General features: G+C 41.6%; 1 protein-coding gene across 1 annotated transcript in view; it reads left to right on the plus strand.

The window, feature by feature from the left end:
- Positions 1–641: 641 nt before the first annotated feature.
- The window catches only part of WNT8B (Wnt family member 8B), a 34,124-nt gene continuing 8,357 nt past the window's right edge, over positions 642–26,408 (plus strand). The window contains exons 1-3 of the mRNA XM_029610688.1: positions 642–647; positions 1,727–1,865; positions 13,759–13,884. Coding sequence (XP_029466548.1) covers positions 642–647; positions 1,727–1,865; positions 13,759–13,884 — 271 coding nt within the window. The remainder of the gene's footprint in view (positions 648–1,726; positions 1,866–13,758; positions 13,885–26,408) is intronic.

Here is a 26,408-nt window from a genome sequence, read left to right on the forward strand (position 1 = left end):
CTTAATGTCCTCTATAGAGGTCTGAAGCTTGATAAGTCTTCCATCTAGGGCCTCTGTAACTCGTTGCGATATTTGTTTAAGGGCCTCCTCCATGAAGGAGGATGTCACAGTTTCACTCGGACAGATACTGAATGAATTGGAGGGGGGCACAGTCATTTTTCGCACAGGGCAGCAAAAAAGCTAGCACCGTCCCTGTCCAGGGGCAAAGCAAAACTAGCTGGTCAGTGCTGATATTCAACGCTGTCCAGTTAAAGAATTCCGGACAAGTATGGTCAGGGTGAAGCACAGGCTAAAGTTAATGGGGTAATGTTATCAAGGTATATTCAGCAGCACTTTTATCTGAATAAGTGCTACTGAATACCTGAGTAACTTTGCTGCTCGCCACATCACTGAATATCAGGCTGACTGTGCTGTACAAACCTGAATAATAGTAATAAAGAAATACTGGAAATACATGGGGATATATCAAAGGCAAGGGACTGAAAATGGCCTGGAAATCAGTTATGTAGATGGAGAGGTGAGCTATACCATATGTTTTCAAAGTAGAATAGAATGGTCTGCCATCACATGAACAAGGGGGTGAGTTAATGCAAAAAGACAGAATGGGTAGATGAAGGATCCAACGACTCAGCTAAGAGTCAATGCAGGTAAGAGGTAATGAAGGTTGACATTGGAGATCCAGTAGCCAAGGGAACGGAGGCAGAGAGAAAAATGCATGGAACCAAAGATAGAGCCTCGAAGGTGACCAAAGGTCTGAGATATTGGTGCAGAAGAGAATTTCCCAACTGAGACAAACAAAAATAATCCGAAAGGTACAAGCACAACTAGGATGGAAGAGATACAGAAGCACCAGAACAGCTTTAAAAGGCAAGCCAACAGGATGGTATCAAAAGCAGCACTTAGGTAAAGAAGGCCATGAAAAGTGGATGAATTCCCAACTTCAGAGAGAGAAAAGTTGATGCCACAGATGAAAGCAATTTTTATTTTATTGCTGAAGCCAGAGTGCAAATTCAGATTAGAGTTAATTCAAAGTATTGGGGCAGGAAATGTGGTCACAGAAAGAAGAAATCACTTATCAAGAAATTCTTAGGAGGAAAAGTAGCATAGAATAATTAAAAAAGTAATGCTCAGGCAAGTAAGTGGTGACTATTGCTGCTGTGAGGAAATCGAGAAGATATTAGTAGAAGTGAAGAATAGTCGTTATAGTATAAGGAATGCCGTGGTTGAGAGCCAAGAAATTCTTTGCCTGGAGATCCACTCATATTTAAATATTTTTAGGAACCACAACATCTGGACGAAAGAGACGTAAAGAAGTAAAACATACCTAAAATAAATAATGACAAAGTAATTAGAACAAAAAATAAATGAGATTTCCTAGAAACTGGGTGCTCAAAAGCTCACACACCAGAAAAGTGTTTCATTCATTAGACTCCAACAAACAAATTCAGCATCAAGGACCAGCAGCACTAAACGTTCTTTCTGGAGTACAACACAGCCTTAACGTCCGCTAAAGAAGGGATGCAGAGTAAGTTCCCATGGAGTAGGTCTGAATGTTCCAGTAGGAAGATACTCACATTCTATGTTTGTTAGGACTGCTCTAGTGTATGCATCATGAGAGGGGGAAATGCAGCATCCGCTCTTCTGATTTTGCTCTTTCTAGACCCATTTATTAATGTAGTAAATTAAGAAGAAGTTGACCTTGTGTTTTTTTTCCTCTTACTTGCAGGCTTACCTGATCTATTCTAGCAGTGTGGCGGCTGGGGCACAGAGTGGGATTGAAGAGTGTAAATACCAGTTTGCCTGGGACCGCTGGAACTGTCCAGAGAGGGCCCTTCAACTCTCCAGTCACAGTGGCCTGCGCAGTGGTAAGATGAACCTTTCGGTATAGCTTCTGCTCCTCTATTACCATTACTTTTATTTATTTATTACTTATTTTTTTTAAATGTATAAACCATCTTCTGGATTCAACCAATCATCTAAAGTGGGGAACAACAGGAACAAAAATGTAAAAACAAAACAATGTTCAATCTGCAACTTTCCTTCCAGAAGTGCACTCAGCCTTATCTTGGACATTCTGTACTCTCAGGTTGAGCCTTCACCTACCTCCTCAAGTTGGAGCCTCATCTACAGGCTTCTTCCACAAACCCCATGTCTGAGTATGTCTTTCTACAGTATCCTTCCTTTTACAGAGGAAATTACCTTTGTACAATATTAATCTCTCCTTTCCAGAATACAGCCTCTCTTTCCACAATATAGTAACTTTCTCCTTACAGAGAGTAACCTTCTTACTGACAGGAATCTCCTCCTTCCCGATCCTATGTGTAACCTTCCATCTCACAGATGCCTCCTACTTCCCAATCCCTGGTATCTCCTTCATTTCCACAGAAGTTTCCTCCTTCCCAAACCCAGCTGCTATCTTTTCTTCTTACAAAATTCTATTCCCCAGGCTGAAGCTTTTCTTACCCATATTTTTGTCTGTTGGAAGGTCAGAGTTTCATCGGGCTATAGTTTTATGGGGGTATTATAGAAATATGGTGATAGAACAGTATCAGCTGCCTTATTTGTATGCTAGATTTATTGTTTTGCAATATCTGGTAAATGTAAAATATTGATAAGACAGAATTTGAGAAGAAGTTGGCCATAGAGGCAAAAACTCGTAATAAAAACTTTAAAAAGTATATCTGAAGCAGGAAGTCTGTGAGAAGTCGGTTGGACAGTTAGATGATTGAGTGGTTAAAGAGGCACATAGGGAAGATATGGCCATCGTGGAAAGACTTTGCTTCGAAGTTTACTGATGAAGATGTTGGGGAGATACCTATTCCAGAGACAGTTTTCAAGGGTGATGATTCAGATGAACTGAATCGAATCATGGTGAACCTGGAAGATGTGCTAGGCCAAATTTACAAACTGGAGAGTAGCAAATCACCTGGACCAGATGGTATACACCACAAGGTTCTGAAAGAATTCGAAAATGAAATTTCAGATCTATTACTAGTTCCTGAAGAAGTCCATAAACTGATGTTAATAAATAGGGAATAACCACTGCTTGTTTGTGGTATTAGTAGCACGGGATCTATTTAATGTTTGAGTACTTGCCAGGTATTAGAGACTTGGATTAGCCACTGTTGGAAACAGGATACTAGGCTTGATGGACCCTTGGTCTGACCTAGTATAGCATGTCTTATGAAAACAAGTACATTGTTTCAGGAAAGATCTGTTGTCAAGAATTCACTGTGGTATGGAAGAAAATTAACTGTTTCTGCTATTAAAAAAAACCAACACAAAACAAAACCTTTAGGGAATGTTAAATCTTCATCAGAAAGTACAAACCTTCAACAAAATAATATCCAGCTAATTTTGGAGGGATATTCGTTGGTGCAACCACACTATTGAATATAGCCGGCTATCCTAAAAATATCTGGACAACTTTATCAGGTCTATGGCACGACCAGATAAGTTATTCAGCTAACTCTGAATATTTGAGTTAGCCGGCTAATTTAACTCTGCAGCTATATCAGCCAGGCCATCGCAACTGTATCAGACAGGCCAATATGAGGCAGGGCAGTATGAGTGCCTGAATCCACAGCTTCTGCTATCCTGCTGAGCATATGATCACTAGGGTTTCCAGGGTCAGGGCAGCAGCAGCCCTGGGACTGAGAAGCTGCTGTGCTCTTGGCTCACAGGTGGCAGAACAGCTTGTATGGACTCTGCATGCGTGGGTTTGCCACTGGCCTGGAATCTGTGAATACTGGGAGATGTGCTACAGGAGCTGGGGAGGCACGAGCAGCCACAGAGAGTGGAGTCTAGGCTCTGGGAAGGAAGGGCAAAAAGGTGATCCAAGCCAGTTTGGAAAGCAGCGGGGGGGGGGGGGGGGGTAGAAATCACAAATGCATAGGTAAGCTAAACCTGCTGTTGAAGGGAGCCTTGATCACATGCAGAGGAAGAAGAGAGGGTGAGGGGAGGAAAGCAGTGAAGGGATGGCTGAGGTGAGCCTAAAGGGGAGGGGTGGGAACCTGACCAGGATGGGGGGTAGGAATCAACTTGAAATGTAGCAGACTAGGCTGGGGCAAAAGAAAGTAGGAAGCTAAGCAGGCAGGGATGTGGGAGAAGAGCAGGTAAAGGGGTATTAAGCCCCCTGCTCCCAAATATAAAAGTCAGATTGCACTTACGCGGGAGTGGTAGAATTTAAAAAGACCAGTGGAAGTAAGAAAGGGAAGGGGTGAGGAGGAGTAGGACGAGATTAGGACAGGGCCAGCATCCGTTCAAAGAAGATTTTTGATTTGGCTGTGACCAAAATATTCCATGAGCTACATCACATGTGTGGCCCCCCCCTTGGTCCGGACTATGAATTACCCCTATGCTTGGGCTGGGGAGTACCACATGAGAAATAATATTTACTAATATGATTTATCTTCGGGTTCGTAGCCTGACTGGGGGATGAGACAGGGTCCCGGTCACCCCGATACCGCAATTCTGTGCCCTTCCCAAACAACCTCTCATTTGTGGCACCACGGATCAGATAAAATCAACACACCAGAATAAAACAATAATTAACCATTTTACTAGTAGTGTGTAAGTAGACAGTAAATCCAACCAGAACATTAAATGGGAAAACTTGCAGTTTTCTTATTTTAAATCAAGCAATGCAAAAATAACACTGGGTATGGCCTGTTAGCCAGGGCAACCAACATACTCATATGGATAGTAGAAAAAATAGGGAACACTAATAGAGAAAGGAGGGGAAAAGACAGTGAAGTACACAACTTTCAAAAATTGCCTTTACCCCTGAGTACTCAAAAAAGGGGAGAAAACAGATCCACCCCAATGTCACCATTTTGTAAAAGATGCACCCTGTCCCAAACACACAACTATGTGGAAAAAAATAAAAAAGTCTCTTGATGGTGGAGCTGGCTAGATGACAAACTAAATAGATGAGCACTGCAGTATGTGGAAGGTCTCTCTCTCCTGGGGAGCTTCCCCAAATGGTTTACTTGGTACTAAACCATTTGGGGAAGGTAACTGTAAAACATTGATAAGACAGGTGAAGAGAGAATTTGAAATGAAGTTGGCCATAGAGGCAAAAACTCATAATAAAAACTTTTTAAAATATATCCAAAGCAAGAAATCTGTGAGGGAGTCGGTTGGACCATTAGATGACAGAGGGGTTAAAGGGGCTCTTAGGGAAGATAAGGCCATTGCAGAAAGACTAAATGAATTCTTTGCCTCCGTGTTTACTAATGAGGATGTTGGGGAGATACCAGTTCCAGAGATGGTTTTCAGGGGTGATGAGTCAGACGAACTGAACGAAATCACTGTGAACCTGGAAGATGTAGTAGGCCAAATTGACAAACTAAAGAGTAGCAAATCACCTGGACCGGATGGTATGCATCCTAGGGTTCTGAAGGAACTAAAAAATGAAATTTCTGATCTATTAGTTAAAATTTGTAACCTATAATTAAAATCATGAAGACTGGAGGGTGGACAATGTAACCCCAATATTTAAAAAAGGCTCATGGGGCGATCCGGGTAACTATAGAGCAGTGAGCCTGACTTTAGTGCCGGGGAAAATAGTGGAAACTATTCTCAAGATCAAAATCGTAGAGCATATAGAAAGACATGATTTAATGGGACATAGTCAACATGGATTTACCCAAGGAAAGTCTTGCCTAACAAATCTGCTTCATTTTTTTGAAGGGGTTAATAAACATGTGGATAAAGGAGAACTGGTAGATGTAGTGTATTTGGATTTTCAGAAGGCGTTTGACAAAGTCCCTCATGAGATGCTTCTACGAAAACTAAAAAGTAATGGGATAGGAGGCGATGTCCTTTCGTGGATTACAAACTGGTTAAGAGACAGGAAACAGAGAGTAGGATTAAATGGTCAATTTTCTCAGTGGAAAAGGGTAAACAGTGGAGTGCCTCAGGGATCTGTACTTAGACCGGTGCTTTTCAATATATATATATAAATGATCTGGAAAGGAATACGACGAGTGAGGTTATCAAATCTGCGGATGATACAAAATTATTCAGAGTAGTTAAATCACAAGCAGACTGTGATACATTACAGGAGGACCTTGCAAGACTGGAAGATTGGGCATCCAAATGGCAGATGAAATTTAATGTGGACAAGTGCAAGGTGTTCCATATAGGGAAAAATAACCATTGTAGTTACACGATTTTAGGTTCCATATTAGGAGCTACCACTCAGGGAAAAGATCTAGGCATCATAGTAGATAATACTTTAAAATCGTCAGCTCAGTGTGCTGCAGCAGTCAAAAAAGCAAATAGAATGTTAGGAATTATTAGGAAGGGAATGGTTAATAGAACGGAAAATGTCATAATGCCTCTGTATCGCTCCATGGTGAGACCGCACCTTGAATACTGTGTACAATTCTGGTCGCCGTATCTCAAAAAGGATATAGTTGCGATGGAGAAGGTACAGAGAAGGGCAACCAAAATGATAAAGGGCAGTGGTCCCCAAACCTGTCCTGGAGGGCCACCAGCCAGTCGGGTTTTTGAGATATCCTCAATGAATATGCATGAGAGAAAATTTGCATGCACTGCCTCCATAACATGTAAATTTTCTCTCATGCATATTCATTGAGGATATCCCAAAAATTCAACTGGCTGGTGGCCCTCCAGGACAGGTTTGGGGACCACTGATAAAGGGGATGGAACAGCTCCCCTATGAGGAAAGGCTGAAGAGGTTAGGGCTGTTCAGCTTGGAGAAGAGACGGCTGAGGGGGGATATGATAGAGGTCTTTAAGATCATGAGAGTTCTTGAACGAGTAGATGTGACTCGGTTATTTACACTTTCAAATAATAGAAGGACTAGGGGGCATTCCATGAAGTTAGCAAGTAGCACATTTAAGACTAATGGGAGAAAATTCTTTTTCACTCAAAGCACAATAAAGCTCTGGAATTTGTTGCCAGAGGATGTGGTTAGTGCAGTTAGTGTAGCTGGGTTCAAAAAAGGTTTGAATAAGTTCTTGGAGGAGAAGTCCATTAATGGCTATTAATCAATTATACTTAGGGAATAGCCACTGCTATTAATTGCATCAGTAGCATGGGTTCTTCTTAGTGTTTGGGTAATTGCCAGGTTCTTGTGGCCTGGTTTTGGCCTCTGTTGGAAACAGGATGCTGGGCTTGATGGACCCTTGGTCTGACCCAGCATGGCAATTTCTTATGTTCTTAGCTGACCTGGTTTCAGTCTCTTACAGAAAGACCACAGTCCACCAGTTTTTCTTTCACAGCAAGGATTTATTCTTGAATTTAGCTGAAAAGCTGAAGAAATTAAGTTGAGATACTGAATTTGGGGACAAAACACAAGAAAATAAACCTCCTCCCCTCCTCAGTGCAAAGTTTAGATTACCCTCCTAAGAGAATGAGTTAAGTAATCTAACCAAGTGCTCATAGGCCTGGATATCGCTGGAGAGGTAGTCAATCAGTCTCTCAGCTCCTGACTCCTCTTGTTGGAATTTTACATGTAGCTTGGCTATGAAGTAAGAACAGCTGTCTGTCTCTCTATTTCCTCACAGTGCAGACTTTTGCTCTCCCTCTTGATAATTATCTCTTCAGGAGAAGAACTGATTGCAGGGCTTCCAGATGCACTCCTCTCTTCCTGACTTCTGGCTCCAACTCCTGCTGTCCCTGCCCCGCACACACAGAGTCAGCCAAATTGTGCCTTTTCAACCTTCAATGTTCTCCCATAATTCCTTTGGCTTCCTCCTCTGCTGGCAATGTAGTGCTGTTCTCTGGGCAGTCTAAACAATGCTCCTTTTCCAACTAGTTAGCACTGAGTAGTGGATGCTGGCTCTTGCAAAACATTTGTCGTTCATAGGAGAGCACACAGGGGTTTTGATGTATATTCCTTCATCTTGGCTGCAGCAGCTTGCAGACTCTGCAAGCTTAAAAACCCCTTTTTGACAGGTCCAAAACACATCACTCAGATTCAGACATAGCTCGGTCCACATTGTAAGGCTCCACACATGATAAGCTTGTGGGTGCAGGAACTTGGCTTGCTACACTTGCATGAATAGTAATATAACACTACAGACATACATAATATATACATGCATATAGAGGGCCAGTTTTCAAAACCTATTTACCTAGGTAAATCAGCTGTCTGAAAATGGCCCATCCTTTCCACAGATAAAAAGTACACGCAGGGCTCCATAGCATGCGCACATTTATTCAGGTGAACCTGGTGGTGGGGTTAGGTCAAGGGAGGCAAAAATGTATATAGCTTTACATTTACAAATTATGTGCATTGTTTTCCATGGAAAAAGAACCCACATAAAAAGCAGGCACAAATCTGCGATGATATTTTTCTTGGGGTAATTTTCAAAGGGAAAGTATGCTCATATTTTCCCATTGAGAGCTGGTTTAAAACTTGCAGGTAAAAGTACATATGGACTTTGCAGCAATGCAGGTAGTTTTGAAAATTGCCCCAGTAATGTACACACACACACACAAACAGTACAGATATATAAAATATGGCAAACCACTATGACTAACATAAAAGAAAAATTATGAAGAATAAAATGCATTTCCTTTCCATTTTGTTTATCTTTGTTATTCTGTAATAAAATGATATATATATATTATTATTGTTGTTAGTTTTACTTAACAACTCTTTCAATGTAACTTCTATTGTTGGATTTCGTTTGAGAGTTGCTCAGTCTTCGGAGAATACACTGTGATTTTCATTTTCAGGCAGGACACAAGACTTAAATTATTCATCTGGCTCCTCCATTTTTTAATGAAATTCATGTTAGAAAGCACTTGCTCAGAAAAGTATGTTGAACTGAAGACTGAGAGCCCAAATGCATAGTTGACTGTATTTATTTGATAGACAATTCCAAAAATGAAATGCAATTTGGTCTTGTGATTTTAAGACAATTATTTGAAACCAGTCATGTTGTAGAGTCAGAGAGCTTTCTGACTTTCTAAATTCTCAGGTTCCATGACAAAGCCTTTCAGTTTTGAATTCTGTAATTCTTTGTCCTGCAAACTGACTAATTCAAATTCAAATTTTGCTTGAACAATTCCAGCAGATGCTGAAAATTTTAGTGCAGAAGTGTCAGGTTCAATGGGTCTCCATGGAAATGACATTTTCCTTTTCCTTTCTGAAAACAGCCAGCAAAAGCAGCTTGTGTTTGCAATTTGAGACTATTATTGAAAAGCATTAAAAGTCACTTTTACATTTTATGGTTTATATGGCTTCAGTACTGGGAAATGCACTGATGTGCCTATTGCTATGTCTCTGCAAACACAATAGCTTTTGTTCAACTGAAAGAACTTCTTTCAAAAGCAAAGTTACAGTATTTCCCTTTCCCTGTAGCTTTTGATTTAAAACATTTAAGTGAGAAGTTATATCCATGATGAAGTAAAATTATTGTAACCAGCGAGGATCTAATAGCTTCGCAAATTCAAGGCCCTTCACTTGCAGGAGCACCTTCACTTCCTCATGACAGGAGGCAAACCTCATCAGCACTGCATCTCTGGAAAGCGACTGTATCTTGTCAACTACTTACAACCATCTGTGGGAAGTTTCAAATTTACGCAGATGATGCTCAATTTTACATCCTTTGACATCAACATGGGATGACAAGACAGCCATGATTTCTTTATGTCTCAGCAATATTAAACATTGGCTTATTCATAATAACTGATGCTGAATCTAACAAAAATGGAGATTTTTGTCACTCAGCGGAATCAATTAATACCGATTTCACCAATAGTTAAAATTGTCGGGACAGATTTACCAATTGTTACACAAGCATGGAATTTTGGAGTCTTTATTGATGCCAAACTTACCTGCATTCCACATATAAAAAATATTGTTCATTCTGTCATTTATAAACGAAGGCTGTTGAGTGGCCTAAAACCATTTCTCCATCTAGGATCTTTTCGCCTAGTGATTCCGGCCTTATTAATGCCAATGTAAGATTACTGCAAGTCCATCTTATGTGCTTACCAGCAAGCATGCTTCGACCTTTGCAACTCTTACAGAACTCTGCAATGCGCCTGATCATTGGATGTAAGTGAAGAGAGCATATTTCACCAGTATTGTATGACCTCCCAATTCAGTGGAGACTTCAGTTTAAAATAACGATGCTGGTTCACAAGTTATTGATTGATTCACTTCCATGGATTAACGCTATGCTGCATGTATACAACCTAACAAGAGTTTTGCACTCCTCCCAAAGAGCTTTGCTTGTCGTTCCCTGAATTTGCCAAGCAAGAGTGCTGGATACTAAAAAACGTGCATTCTCAATTGCTGCGCCAGAACTGTGAACCTCACTCCTTCAAGAGCTCAGGCTAACAGGCTACCCTAAGATGTTTAAAAGCTTCCTAAAGACATTTGTTTTTCAAGCAAATCTTTACTTAAGGTGTATTAATTAAGAAAGCGCTATGATTCAGTAGTACTTTGGTTTTGACAAGTGAAATACCTGGTAAATTTTATGTATGTTTTAGTAGGTTGTTACATGGGAATTTTAAGTGTGTAATATTATAGACCATTGAGGGCCTCTGTTGTTGGTATATAAATAAATAAATGAATAAATAGAAGAAAAGATCAGAACATAGACTTCTTGAAGAAGCTCACAAAACCGAGATCTCTTGTCTTTATTTCGTTGATAACCTGCGCTACTGTATCCATTACTTTTATGATCTCCTCCAGAAAGGTTTGTGCACAGAGTGCCTCTTAGTAGATTATGCATTGAAATGAAATTACGTTGTGCTCTATACATTTTAACTAAAGAAATCTAAACTTTGTATTCCCCCTTCATGCTCAATACACTAGCCCAATAGAAATTATTCTGTGATTTCAATGTCTTTTGTTTCAAGATCTTAGTGAGAGGAGATAAAACATCTTCCTCCCTGTATTTCTCCTTTGAGGTCCCACATGACATTATAAGCAATAGAAAATTCCAGTGCATAATTATTTATGGCTGGTTACATCTCTGACTATCTTGATAGTCCTGCCAAATAGTCTTCACAAATAATGGCATATCTCTAGGCCAAATGTCTTCTCGATGTCATCTGAAAAGCTTTTCACTACTCAGACATGTTTGGCTAAATGACAATTGCAAAAGCTATATTTTGGAACAGCCTACTAGTCTGTCTAGCCTGTTTATTGGCACTGAGAATTCACAGAGACATAGGAGTAGATATTCAAAGATAAATAGTTAAGTAAGTTAGCCAGATAAGACTTATCTGGCTAATTTACAAGGGATGTAAAACTTTCATTTATTAGAACTTTATAACCCTCTTATAAAACATGTTATCCCTAAATAAGTGGTTAGTTAGCTGGATAAATTTTACTCAACTAACTTTTGACCTGCTATTGAGCAGGTCTAACTTATCTGGTTAACTTAACCAGTTAAGTGAATATTGTTACTGGCTTAGCTACTGGCTAAGTTACCCAGATAAGTAGCTCCTTCCCAGAATGTCCATACCCCACCCACAACTTATCTGGCTAACTATTTAGTTAGACAAGTACTTATCCAGCTAAGTGGCAGCCACTGAATGGGACCAGATATTCTGCTGCCGCCAATTAGCCAGATAAGTCCATATTTAATCGGCTAACTCGCAGCGAATATCGGCATCATAGAGCTTGAGCACACACACACACACAGAAAAAAGAGATTATACCATGTCTTGGGACTTAGAGATCTATCCTCCCCTCCTTCTAAAGAATCTACATTAGGATTTAATGGGACTATATAAAGACTAAGCCCTAGTACTGAGTGTGCCCCCTGCCATCATAGCTACATAGAAGAGGGGGGCTACACATGAATTTCCTACAGTTAGCAGATTTACCTATAACAAAAGACTAAATTGAAGTTGACCAATCAGTCTGCCTAAGGCAAGCAGAAAAATGTTTTTATGCACATAACAGCTTCCAATATTCACAAAGGGCCCGATTTTAAATGCCCTGTGCGCCGGCGCACCTATTTTGCATAGGCCGCCGGCGCGTGCACAGCCCCAGGACGCGCGTAAGTCCCGGGGCTTCATAAAAGGGGCGGGGAGGGACGTGTCCGGGGGCGGTTCTGGGTGGGACCGGGGGCGTGGTGCCGGCCCGGGGGTGTGGTCGAGGCCTCCGGACCAGCCTCCGGGGTCGGGTGATAGCGCGCCAGCAGCCCGCTGGCGCGCGCAGATTTACGTCTGCTTTCAGCAGGCGTAAATCTGCCAACAAAAGGTGGGGGGGGTTTAGATAGGGCCGAGAGGTGGGTTAGGTAGGGGAAGGGAGGGGAAGGTGCGGGGGGGTGGAAAGAAAGTTCCCTCCGAGGCCGCTCCGATTTCGGAGCGGCCTCGGAGAGAACAGGCAGCACGCGACGGGCTCGGCGCGCGCAGGTTGCACAAATGTGCACCCCCTTGTGCGCGCCGACCCCGGATTTTATAAGATACGTACGGCTACGCGCGTATCTTATAAAATCCAGCGTACTTTTGTTCGCGCCTGGTGCACGAACAAAAGTACGCGCTCGCGCAAATTTATAAAATCTGCCTCATAGGGCTTTATGCGGCTGTTTATGCATGTAAGCATCAAACTATGAGGCAGATTTTATAAATTAGCGCGAACAAAAGTACGCTGGATTTTATAAGATACGCACGTAGCCGTACATATCTTATAAAATCCGGGGTCGGCGCGCACAAGGGGGTGCACATTTGTGCAACCTGTGCGTGCTGAGCCCGTCGCGCGCTGCCTGTTCCCTCCGAGGCCGCTCCGAAATCTGATCTGACTCTGTGGTCCCTTGATCAGTCCCAGGGTCCTCTGCCTTTCCTTGAGTGGCCTATAGGCTGCCTGGGTTGCATTGGAAAGGGCTCTCCTGTCCCTTAAGGGTTTCCTTTTGCAAAATATCTAGGGGTCCACTACTTGATGCTTCCATCTCCAAAGTTTTCTTTCCCTGTTTTCCTAGCATTGGATTCCACTTGGTATCCTCTCCACAGCTCTCTTAGTTGACACAGAGATCTTTCAAGCTGAAGTATTCAAAAATACTGCATACAGTATTTCTTTCTCTTGGGCATAAAGATTGGACAAAATCTTTCTCCCCAAAAAAATCACATATATTCCAAAACACACATAATTATTTTAAAAAAATCACAGAGACCACTTTTACTAACCACTGGATGTGGGTTACCAGTTTAATATCTGTGCTTCCTCAACCACTCAGCAAGGGTAGTAAGCCAATAGTGAGTGAGAATAGGGCAATTACAAAAACATGACCTCTTCCTTCAAACTCCAAACAATCATTCCACACTGAACTAACATGCAGGTAGGAAACTACCATTGCAGCAACCTACAATGGGGCTGATGTGAAAAGATGGTACCTTCCTCTGCCCTACATTGCTTTGTCCTAACTTTAAGCCAGGTCTCTAGTGCAGATCCCCATGGGGGTCTCTAAATGTTATCTAAAAATGTCTGAATCAGCTGTATTTGACCAAATCTACTCTCAGGCAGTTCTCTGGTTGTTGCCAGGTTAACATAGGTGGTGGTCAGGCACAGATAGCACAGAAAGATTTATTTAATTGGAAACAGCTACTGTTTTTAGATTTAAGAAACCTATCTTTGATAAATGGTAGAAAATAAGCTTTTCCATATTTTAAGTCTGCGAATGACAACAGCATTCATTTTGTAAATGCTGTTTCTGATAACTTATGTTGATGGAGGGGGAGGAGAGAGCTATAGCTGCTAGAATTACCCTTTGAATATTCATTAGCTAAGAGCAACTTTTTTACACTTCTCTGTTTAAGCTAACCGAGAGACAGCTTTTGTCCACGCAATCAGTTCTGCAGGAGTGATGTACACGCTCACCAGGAACTGCAGCTTGGGGGACTTTGATAATTGTGGCTGTGATGACTCCCGCAATGGGCAACTGGGTAAGTAATGCAAATGAGGGATATGCTTTGGTTATATTTTGCCAGTATTTTCATGGAAAGAGGAACTTATCTTAAATAGCATGGATTCTTGCCATATTCACCTCAGTCCTCACTGATTCCCCTTTTCCAGAATGAAATTCAAAATTGCCCTCTGTGGATTTGATCCTGCTTATCTGTTTGATCTTATTTTTATCCATCACCCTCTCTCTCCATGCTTTCTATACCCTCCTGTCTTCTCTCTGTCCTAGCACATAATCTAACCACATGTAATCCCACCTTCATCAGGGGTCACCATCGGCAGCTGCAGAACCAGGACTCAGTACAGTGGGGGACAGCAAAGCTGTAAAACGCAAGGGGAGACCTTCACCAACAAAACAAAAAATCAGTAGCCCACAGCAAGAGGGTTTGTTCCAAAAAATAACAGTCCAGGCAATTAGCAAGAAAATGACAGAATAGTCCAGCGAAAACACAAAGAAGATCATTTTGCAGTCTCTCAATTATGGTTCAAATCTTTTTTTTTTATTGATTTCCATACTACACACACTATATACGTACATAAGCAGACACAGTTACATTCAAGGTACTTCACAGATTACTCACAGTTCTTTCACTGGTCTAAGTCCAAGGGTTTTTGGACCAAGCTCTGTTTCCAGCTCCCCAAGAAAATCTTGTACTTTCCTCCAGGCTCACTGAAGAATACAATTTACCTTACTCTTCTTCACCCTTCTGTGAATGTGGGCTTCCGCAGGCAGGATGGTGTCCCTTGTTTGAGGGTCCTTATCCTCCTGGTTGGCTCCCAATCAATCCTGGGAAAAGCTCCCTTTGATCCTCCAGAAGACAGCCCTGCTCTTCTCACATGTTGCCTGCCCTGCAGAGCTCTCCACACTCTTAGGCAAACTTCAGCCCACCTCCCCTGTGCCAGTTCTCAGCACTGATTCTGGAGGAGCCTTAGTTAAGATTCCCCTTCTAAATTCTCCTCCCCAGTGCCTCAGGAGAATCATTATATATACCATACACACAAACCCATCCCATTTGGGGGATGATACCTCCTATCACTCCTCACTTAAGCTCACACCTCCTGAACTACACATGAACCTTCCCCTGCTGGAAAATCTACATTTTGTCAATAACTCCTACACTTCCTCAACACTCTCCCTGTCTTCAATTCTAATATCAAAATTCTGTTCTTCTTTGTGTCTATGTGCTTTCCTAACCCTGATCTACCCTTGGGATAGAAATAATGGGGTAAATATTAAAAAAGATTTAGCTGGCTTAGTAAGGACTGAGCCAGCGAAGTCAAAATCTTGGAAAATTGGACAGCACAACTGTCAAAAGTTTGATTACCAAATTCTGGGTCACCCTGGGGATGGAGCCAGAAAGTACTAAATCAGGCCAGCCAAACTCCTTTCCCCATGAATTATAAAAAAAAAGTTTCAGGACAGTCCCATCCCCTCTCCCCCATGAACCAATGCTCTCCTTAATTAAAAAAAAAAAAAAAGCGAGTGCCACCAACCTCATCCCCTCTCTCTTGTAGAAAAAAAAAAAGAAAAAATATTGCCTTATTTATTTAAAACCTTTTTTTCTGCTTATTGAGGACCCACCTTACTAAGAAGATTACAGTACACAAAATAGTAATCAGTAATGCAAATCTATCATCTCCTTTCTGGTCAGAAGATTTAAAAAAAAGGTGGTGGGGAATCTCTGGAATCCAGATAAGGATAGAGGGCTGGCCTGGAGATCCCTTTCCCTGCCCTCATGTCCAAAAAAAAAGCAGTACCTGAAAATTTCCCCCGATGTGTTTCGCTGTGTCCTATATGTGTGATTGTAAAATGTTTTATGAACGACGCTAAATACAATGTAATTAACTTGTAAGAATATCTTTTCAAAATCCCTATTTGTTCCTTCCAGAGAAGTTCATATTAGCATGAGTGTAATGGAATATCCAGCAAGAAGTAACAAATATCATGAAAGTGATGAGTTCTGTGGTAGAACAGAAGTCAAATACCTATGTGGTGGGGCCAACAAATAGGCCCTGTATCACAGAGGTTTCCTCCAATAGGATTCTGGGTGGGGAAGATCCCAGAGTCTCTCTAATGCTAATTTCTAGGGAGGTGTGTGGTTATACTATAGGAGAGAAGGTGCTGTGAATCGCTGCTCAGAGGATAGGATGGAAAGTGTGGTATTTTAAATGCCCCCTAGATGGCAGGCTTTTTGGTAAAATATTACTATGCTTTTGCACAGTGTAAACATTGGAAGGTGGTTAATGGATTTTTATTGGACAGCTCTCTTTTAAGAGATATGGAGGAGAAGTCCTGTAAAAGGAGTGTTCCTCCAGTATATAATATTGGGTTTAGGATTTTGGTTGGGAGTTAGAGAGAGCCCATCCAGGGAGTAGGTTCACTCGAGGTGGCCTCTCTTCTGAGAGGGTACTGCAGGTGCTTTCGCCTTCCAGAAGAATGGCCAGAGGTGACAGTTTTTTCTCCTTAAAGGGACATAACCAGGGGAGTTGACCTGAATTCCAGAGATGAAGTAGAGTTGGGAGATACCACCGTCAGCGGGTAGGAATTGGAGTGAGGAGCCAAGGAAGGGCGAGAGTTGGGGAGCCGGGGTTATCTCTTGCTGTTGCCTGGGTGAGTGTTGAGAGGAAACTGTTGAATGTTTGTGGAGTTTCTAGTGGTGCTGAAATGAATAGTTATGTGTTAAAAAAGTAGGTACTGAAATAGTAATGTGAAATAGTTTGTGCTAAGACTGTGAGAGTCACAGTCTACTGGGTGGAGAGGCATATTGGTATGTTTGAGCAGAATTCATATTCACTTAATGTATTTTTCACCAATTGGCAGGGAGAAAGTGAAATATTTTTTTTAATAAGTATTTAGTGACTTTCATCTTATCTTACATATTCTATTGGTGGTAACACCAGAAAATGGAAATGTGGTTTTGTTGGAACATATCTTCAGATTGAGTCTCTACTTTCTGGTTATTGTGGGTTTGGGGCAGGGTGGATACAGTAATCAGAGGGGAACATAGAAGGGATTCTGATAGGGTGCAATCCCTATCCAGCTAAGGCTATTTAAACAAGCTTTTTATAAAGATAAAGAGAAGGAGAAAAGCAGTTGATTGATAAGGACGCACCAAACTAGAAATTGTTACTTGTAACCTACAAATGCACATTAATGTTAAATTCAAACCGCCTAATATGCTCCCAACAGACAAGCTTAACTTACACACATAGTTTATTGAAATGAATTGTTACCGCACTATGATGGCACATGATTAATTTGTACCAACCAATCACTACAATGTTTTACTTCTTGTTAAACTTTTTATCTCTCCTCTAACTCTAATCCCAGTTAGAATAACCCCTGTTTTATTGTAACTTTTTCTTTTACGCACTTGTTATACTTTTGTAATGTATACTCTTACGTTTTAGCTATGTACGTTATAATGTATTGCTCACCCCCTTGTTTTATGTAAACCGACATGATACGAACTGCCGTGAATGCCGGTATAGAAAAACACAAATAAATAAATAAAATAAAATAAATAAATAAAAATAAATAATCTATACCACTCATATTTTCATTATTGTGCCTTGCTGTAAACCGTTGTGATGGTTATCTAACTTAACGACGGTATAGAAAAGTTTTTAAATAAATAAATAAATAAATAAATAAATAAGCTAGCTCAAACTATGTAATAAAAGAAACATGACATAGTAAGAAAGGCGCCACCTCTGTGGGTGCTTGAGTAACCCCAATGTGGTCTCCTGCACTCCTGTGAATCAGGAGCTGAGATCTCCATGCTACAGCTTGCAGGGCTGCAGGGGAGGGCAGTAAGGAAATGCTTGTCTCCATGCTACTGGTTCCCATCTCCTCCTACAGCCTATTGGCTGGCTATGGAATGTCTGACCAATGGTCTGCAGGGGCACCAGAGAGCAGCAGCAGGTGTAGGATAGACAGGCTTCCTGAGGTTCAGTGGGGATAGGAAAGGAAAATAGAGGCAGATGAGCCATGATGGCAGTGAAACGGAGCTGACAGAATTACTGGGATAAAGGTAGCGAAAGAAAGGGAATGCTGACTGGGAGAGGAGGCGAGGAACTGGGGGGGGGGGGGGGGGAGGAAGAGGGGAGAGAAAGGAGTACATGCAGACTATGAGTGTGAGGGGGTTGGGAGAGGAGCTGAGAAAGGGAACATGAGCTGGGAGACAGGGATACAAGCTGGGAGAGAGGATATGAGCTGTGACAAGGAGAGGAGATTGGATGAGAAGTTAGGCAAAAGGAACTTAAGGAGAGAAAGGTGAAAAGAACTGGGAAAGGAGAGTGTGGGACAGAGAAGAGGGATGCTGATAGATAAAGCAAGAGAAGGGTTATGAGAGGAAAGGGGATTATGGTGAAGAGAAGAGGCATGAAGGGGTGAGGAGAGGGATTGAGTTGGCAAAAGGGGTGAAACTAGAAGGAGGTGAGAGAATACATAATGAGCTGTTGAGAGACAACCAGTGAATAGAAAGAGATATGCACATGGAAAGAAAAAACAGAAATGACAAAGAAATGAGGCAAAGAGGATAAGAGAAAGCCAAAATCAAGCAGAGACAGAAGATAGATTCAAACAACAAATACAAAGGTTGAACTTTTTTTTTTGGTGAAGATTTCTGTGTTATCTGGCATGGGTGAAGGGAAGTTAGCAGGTAGCATCTGCCCTTTTCTTCCAGCCCATCAGTAACCAGGGTAAAAAAGTATTTTACTGGAAGGACGGGGAAGGGAGAGGTTGTGTTGTGGATGTTGGGTTTAGATGGTAGATTGGGTTTAGCAGGGGCACAAGAGAGATATGAACGAGTAGGGTGTATGTATCATGAGAGGTTCTGATAAACAAGGCAATTCTTTTTTATTTCAAATATGTCTTGTCTTGAGGCTAATATAATATCCTTCAACATGAGGGGAGTGGGTATGCCCATAAAATGTAAGCGCATTTTAGACTATCTGAACAAGCAGAATGTGACAATAGCTCTATTGCAGGAGACGCATCTGAGTGATACGGAACATGCTAATGGGTGGGACAGGTCTACTTCACTTCATATAATTCAAAGAGAAGGATGGTATGTATTTTGATGCATGGGTCATTTCCTTTGCAAGTTCACAAGCAGCTTGCAGACTCTGAGGGTAGGTATATAATAGTGGAGGGTTCACTGTATGGAGAAAGCTTCACTCTGGCCAGTGTCTATGGCACAAATGAAAGGCAGGGGACATACTACAAGAAATTGGTGGGAATCCTGGAAAACCTTTTCACCTTGCCCTGTATTATAGGAGAGGATCAGAACACATGTTTGGACCCCAGGAGAGAGAGATCATGTAGTGAGGAGGCAAACTAGAAGTTAAGCGGAAGGATTGCGCCTCCTCATGAATAAACTTTGGTAGATATTTGGCGGTATCAATACCCAACCGAAAGAGATTACACCTGTTTTTCTCAGACACCAGTCATATAGTCGCATAGATTTTTTTTTATGTGCAAGGGATTCCTTGCGAATGGTGGGGCTCATGGCATTTTGTCCAGTCAAGTATTGGATCACTGTCCAGTCTTGCTCCCATTGAAAATCAATTAGGGACAGCCAGTTAGCAAAACGAGGCATTTCAACCCCTTGCTATTGGGTAATCAATGCTTCTGTGACATGAATATTGAGGCTATAAAGGAATATAAGGAGAATCATGAAGGGGTGGAAGAGAATCTGGTTGTAATCTGGGAGGCTCTGAAAACGGTATTCCGGGGAAAAATTATCAGTTTTGCAAGTTTTCAGAACTCCTGCATAAAGAAAGACAGATGGAGCAAAGTTTAAGATTGTGAGAGGCCCAACACAAAGCTAGTTGTTCCCAGAGAATATATAAAGCTATGCAAAAAGTGAGAAAGGAACTGCAACAGCTTCAGATCAATGCTATCAAGAGAGCTTTACAGTTTCCCTGTTAGACATTCTATGAACATAGAAACAAGACTGGGGCGTGTTTAGCTAGGGCTATATGTAAATGGAAAGCTCAGACGCTGATCATTAATATCAGAAAGAATTCTGGCAGGATCATTCATAATGTTAAGGAGATCAATGAGATATTTAAAACTTACTGTGAAGGACTATACTCTGGGGGAGTGGAGGGTACACAAGCAGTCCTGATAGCATATCTGCAGGAGATGGTTTTACCTTAGGTTATGGCATGACAGGCGAGTAAGTTAGTAGCGCCAGTCACCCCGCAAGAAATCAGTAATGCAGTTACAAAGCTACCGAAAGCAAAAAACCCAAACTGGATGGCTTTCATATTGATTTTTATAAAGTTTTTCTTTGAGCTGCCTCCATTCCTGCAAGGTACATTTGAGCATCTCAGGCAATGTCCAGACACGGTCTATAGTATGACGAACACAGTTATAGTTCTCTTAGCTAAATCAGGCAGGGATAGCTTAGATATAAGCTCCTATCGTCCAATCTCTCTGCTCAATGTAGATATAAAAATATTGGCTAAAATTCTACGGCTGAGATTGGAGACTATAATGCCCAGTTTAATAAGAGAAGACCAAACGGGATTTTATTACCGGGCATCTGTCTACCTCTAACATTAGGAGATTAATAGATATCATGACCCTGGCCAGGTTGGAGAAGAGGGAAGAACTGGTTGTGATCTTAGATGCTGAAAAGGCTTTTGATTGCTTTAGCTGGCCTTTTTTTGTTTTGGGTGCTGGAGAAGGTAGGGTTTCCAGAGGAGTTCTGGGCACGGGTTTGGGCACTCCGTTTGCACCATAGAGCCAGTGTATTAACAAATGGGTACTGTTCTGACCCATTTCCCATGGTATGACGCACTAGGCAGGGATGTCCTCTTTCCCCTTTGCTTTTCAATTTGATTATTGAAGAGCTGACGGAAAAGATATGAAATGCCCATAAATTGTAGGCTTTAGGGCAAGAGGATTAGAACACACTATATCCTTATATGCAGATGATGTCCTCCTCTTCCTGACAAATCCGAGATGCACTGGGCCAAAGTTGCTAGCGTCTCTCTCATCTTGTGGTAAGGTTTCTGGTTATATAAGATAATTTTTTCCAAATCTGAAGTACTCCCCATAAGCTTCTTTGTCAATGCTATTCCCCCCATGCTTTTCTCATTTCAAGAAAGCAAGAGATGGTATCAAGTATTTGGGCATATGGGTACCCAAGAATCAGGCAGATTTATATAAATGTAACTATGCCCCAGTAATAGACTGGCTACAGAAAGATCTGATGTCTTGGGATGCTCGCTTTCTGTCATGGGCGGGCAGAATAAATGTATTAAAGATTAACGTCCTTCCGTGATTAATATACCTCTTCTAGCATGTTCTGTGTTACCTCACTCTCAATTTACAGGGGTCATTGAGTACATTCATATGGCATAATAAGCAGGCCCAAGTAAAACTGAGGACATTATGGAGGCCCAAGGAGGTGGGTGGAATGGCTCTTCCATATCTGCAAAGATATTCCTGGGCAGCGGGCTTCACTGGTGTTCTGACCTGGTTACAGAGGGAAATGGAACACCCTCGTATTCCTTAGAAGTACAGCTGCCTGGGGGATTAGACTTACCAATGTTGTTATTACAGCCAGAGTTGCTACAAGGGGTACAAAAGGCTGTTTGTGCAAGCCCTCATATCTCACATATGATAAAAATATGGAATGCTATGTGTAGGGGCCTAAGTTTCCATCCACAAATACTGATGGGTTAACAACATAAGAACATAAGATATGCCATACTGGGTCAGACCAAGGGTCCATCAAGCCCAGTATCCTGTTTCCAACAGTGGCCAATCCAAGTCATAAGAATCTGGCAAGTACCCAAACATTTAACAAATCTCAAGCTACTATTGTTTAGTAATTAATAGCAATTTATAGATTTTACCTCTAGGAACTTATCCAAACCTATTTTAAACCCAGCTACACTAACTGCTGTAACCACATCCTCTGGCAATGAATTCCAGAGCTTAACTATGCGCCAAGGGAAAAATAATTTTCTTCGATATGTTTTATTGAGCTACTTGCTAACTTCATAGAGTGCCCCCTAGACCTTCTATTATCTGAGAGAGTAAATAACCGATTTACATTAACTTGTTCAAGTCCTTTCATGATTTTGTAAACATCTATCATATTGCTCCTCAGTCGTCTCTTCTCCAAACTGAACAGCCCTAACTTCCTTAGCCTTAACTCATAGGGCAGCCATTCTATACCATTTATTTTGGTCGCTCTTCTATGCACTTTTTCCAGTTCAACTATATCTTTTTTGAGATGTGGTGACCAAAATTGCACACAGTATTCAAGATGCGATCTCACCATGGAGAGATAGAGGCATTATGACATCCATCATTTTATTTGCCATTCCCTTCTTAATAATCTCTAACAGTCTGTTTGCTTTTTTGATTGCCACAGCACTCTGAGCCAGTGATTTCAATGTATTATCTATTATGACACCTAGATCTCTTTCCTGTGTGGTAACTCCTAAGATAGAACCTAACATTGTGTAACTACAGCAAGGGTTGTTTTTCCCTGTATGCATCACTTTGCACTTGTCCACATCAAATTTCATCTGCCATTTGGAAGCCCAACCTTCCAGTCTTGAAAGGTCCTCCTGTAATTTATCACAGTCCGCTTGAGATTTAATAACTACTCTGCATAATTTTGTGTCATCCGCAAATTTGATCACCTCACTCATCGTATCCCTTTCCAGATCATTTATAAATATATTAAAAAGCACCGGTCCAAGTACAGATCCCAGAGGCACTCCACTGTTTACCTTTTTCCACTGTGAAAACAGCCATTTTGTGAGGCAAGACTTTCCTTGCTGGCTGTGTCACATGAAATCATGTCTATCTAAATGTTTTGTGATTTTATTCTTTATAACAGTTTCCACAATTTTTCCCGGCACTGAAGTCAGGCTCACTGGTTTATAGTATCCCAGATCACCGCTGAAGCCCTTTTTAAATATTGGGCTTACATTGGCCATCTTCCAATCTTCAGGTACAATGGATGATTTTAATGATAGGTTACAAATGAACTGAAATAGGGTCTGAAATTTCATTTTTTAGTTCTTTCAGAACCTTGGGGTATATGCCACCCGGTCCAGGTGATTTACTACTCTTCAGTTTGTTAGTCTAGCCTACCGCATCTTCTAGGTTCACTGTGATTTGGATCAGTTCATCTGAATCATCACCCTTGAAAACCGTCTTTGGAATGGGTATCTCCCCAACATCCTCGTCAGTACACACTGAAGCAAAGAAATCATTTAATCTTTCCGCAATGGCCTTATCTTCCCCTAAGTGCCCCTTTAACCCCTCGATCATCTAACGGTCCAACTGACTCCCTTGCAGGCATTCTGCTTTGGATATATTTTAAAAAGTGTTTATTGTTAATTTTTGTCTGTTCAGTCAACTTCTTTTCAAATTCTCTCTTAGCCTGTCTTATTAATGTCTTACATTTAACTTGACAATGCTTATGCTTTATCCTATTTTCTTCCAATTTTTGAATGAAAATCTTTTGGCTAAAATAGCCTCTGTCACCTCACTTTTTAGCCATGTTGGCAATCGCTTGACTTTCCTTCTACCTTTCTTAATGCAAGGAATACATATGGACTGTGCTTATAGGGTGGTGTTTTTTTTAACAAATTGGGTATATTCCAATTTGGTGTAACTTGTGGCTGATAACCAGAATTGTGGAATTTAGGCTTAAAATTTTTGGATCAATTATGGGAGAACAGTGCTCAAATGAAATCATTTCAGGATCTTAGAAACAAATTTGAGGTGTCCAGGGAGTCTGAGCCCTTTTATTGCCATCTGGTTGCTGAGCTGGAGGGTTTCAGGAGACAGGGATGAGAACTAGGCATTCTAAACTTGGTGAAGAAAGTAATCGTTAAGGAGAATATACCTAGATGAAGAATATCTAAGCTCTATAGGGCAGTACTTGAGAGTCAGATAGCACGAGATCCCCCTCTTAAGATAGTGACTCAGTGGAATAGAGATTTGCAACTGAACCTAAATACTGAATGCTGGAAAGCTATATGAAAAATGTTCACAAAATGTCTATATGTAATTGACATGTGGAGCTAATGGTTAATCTCCTTCATAGGCTGGGTACCTATAGTGTATGTCCTATTACATAAAAATTTTGGTGGGGGCCTCTAACCTATGTTGGAGAGGATTTGGAGGGAGGGTCCCTTTGTTGTGGATTTTTGGAACCAGATCAACATATTGATGTCAATTTGACATCATCACTGTCTTCTGGGCTGGTGGGGAAATCATACCTTGAGCATAGCTAAATGCCTGTTGGCATGCACAGGTGCATGAAATTGCCCTGGTTGAAAAACTAACAAATCTACAGCACAAACACAAATCTACGATAAGATTTGGGCACCTTATTGGACGCATTGAAAGGTACACAGTCGATAGTAGAGTGTGATATTCAATGAATAGCTCAACAATGTGAGTGTGTAGGGGGGTTTCTTGGAAGACACTAATCCTTGGTTGGGTGTGTTGGGGATGGTGGGATGGGTGGGAAAAAGATGTATCACTTTCATTGTAACCCATGGAAGAAAGGGTGTATGGAAATTTTTGCTTTTTAATATCTTGTGGTTGGACGAGATGGTCGTGTTGCGTTCAGTGGTCCACGGGCCCATACCAATGACCACCACTCTCACTTCCAGCCCAGGCCTCCTCTGTGCATTACACCACTGCCTGATGCAACGGCATGCTGGCGGTACTTGTGGACAAGGTACCATCTACAAGCTTTCTTGCAGCGCTCCCCCTGGGCAAAATTTAAAGTGACTGCAGCGGGAAAGCTCGCAGTCCCCCCCCCCCCCGGTGACATCACTTGTCCTGGCCCATATAAGGCCTCTCTGATGCTCCACCAGTGCCTCAGCAATAGGTCATCTTGTTTGAAGATTGTGCTTGCCTCAGGTATTCCTGCTTCTGGTTCCCTGTTCCCGTCTGGTGTTCATGTGTTGTTCCTGTTGCCTCTGGTCCATCTTCCTGAGTTTTTGGTTTCTTTGTGGTCAAATCTTTAGTTCTTGTCTTCTTCTGCAACATCTTTAACTCGACGGCTCTTTACCTCCACAGAGGCTCGCACCTAAGTCCAGCCGGCCCTGGCACCTGAGGGCTCAACTTAAGGGGATCAAAGGCTAGTACTGGTAAAGCTCCAGTTGGGCTTCTGCTTCAGCCAGTTCCACCTGCTGATGATGGGGACCTGCAGGGCTCCTCCCTGTAGGTTGCATCATCTCCAACTCAGCCTAAGGTCCTCTTCCGCAACAGATTGCTTTCTCGAAGGATTGGGATTGTTTTTAATATTATTTGTAATTGTTCACATCTGTTATAAACTTAAAACAGTTTAAAAAAAATTGATCGCCCTTAGCAGCCCCAGTATTGTTCTAGGCCAGTGTTTCCCAACCTTTTCAAACCCAAGGCAGACCTACATTAACAAAATGTTGTGTGTCGTGCCAACTTCCAAGGTGCAGGCAGTGTGCACGTAGAGCTAGGGCAACCCTGAAAGCCCCACTAATCTGTCTTCTGAATTTTAAAATAAAGGGAAATGGGGACAAAGATACAGGAACCTGTTACTATAAGAACATAAGAACATAAAAAATTGCCATACTGGGTCAGACCAAGGGTCCATCAAGCCCAGCATCCTGTTTCCAACAGTGGCTAATCCAGGCCATAAGAACCTGGCAAGAACCCAAAAACTAAGTCTATTCCATGTTACCGTTGCTAGTAATAGCAGTGGCTATTTTCTAAGTCAACTTAATTAATAGCAGGTAATGGACTTCTCCTCCAAGAACTTATCCAATCCTTTTTTAAACATAGCTATACTAACTGCACTAACCACATCCTCTGGCAACAAATTCCAGCTCTCTCTATAATCAAAAAAAGGGAGAAGGGAGGGTGGCTGCCAGAGTCCCTTCACTACTGTTACTACCAACAGATCAGATTGAGTTATATCCAGTGCACACTCTCCCCATCTCACTCAGCCTGGAGATAGGACAGAGGCTGGGACTCAAAAGAGGAGGCTCTGGAGAGAGGTGGTACTGAGTGCAATGTGTCTGCAGCACAAAGCAGGGCCCATCTATCTGTGCCCTGCAAGCTGTCTATAATTTATCGTACTCCGGGGTCCATGCTATAGGTAGGAAGAAGAGGCATGCATAATTACACATGTTCTCAGAAAGGAGCTGCTACAAATTGTTGCTGAGAGGTACTGAGAGCAGATTCCAGGTGCTGTTCTGGGCCCGAGCATCAAACCGTCGTGACTGTACCATGGCACACCTGATCAGCTCTGAAGGCCCATCAGTTTGCCATGGCACACTGTTCTAGGCATGTAGGAGACATTGCTTAGTTTTTATGAAGGTGTAGGCTGTTCTTCTACAGAGTGTGCCTTTTAGTCTTGTAAGTAATTTTCTATATTTTGAGATTTTATAAGTGTGCAGAGGACCTATTTAGTCTGTCATTGTGTTGTTTTTAATATAATTTTTATGACTGTTATGTTGTACCCCATAT

The sequence above is a fragment of the Rhinatrema bivittatum genome, chromosome 7 (assembly GCF_901001135.1).
Source record: "Rhinatrema bivittatum chromosome 7, aRhiBiv1.1, whole genome shotgun sequence".
NCBI classification, from domain to species: domain Eukaryota; kingdom Metazoa; phylum Chordata; class Amphibia; order Gymnophiona; family Rhinatrematidae; genus Rhinatrema; species Rhinatrema bivittatum.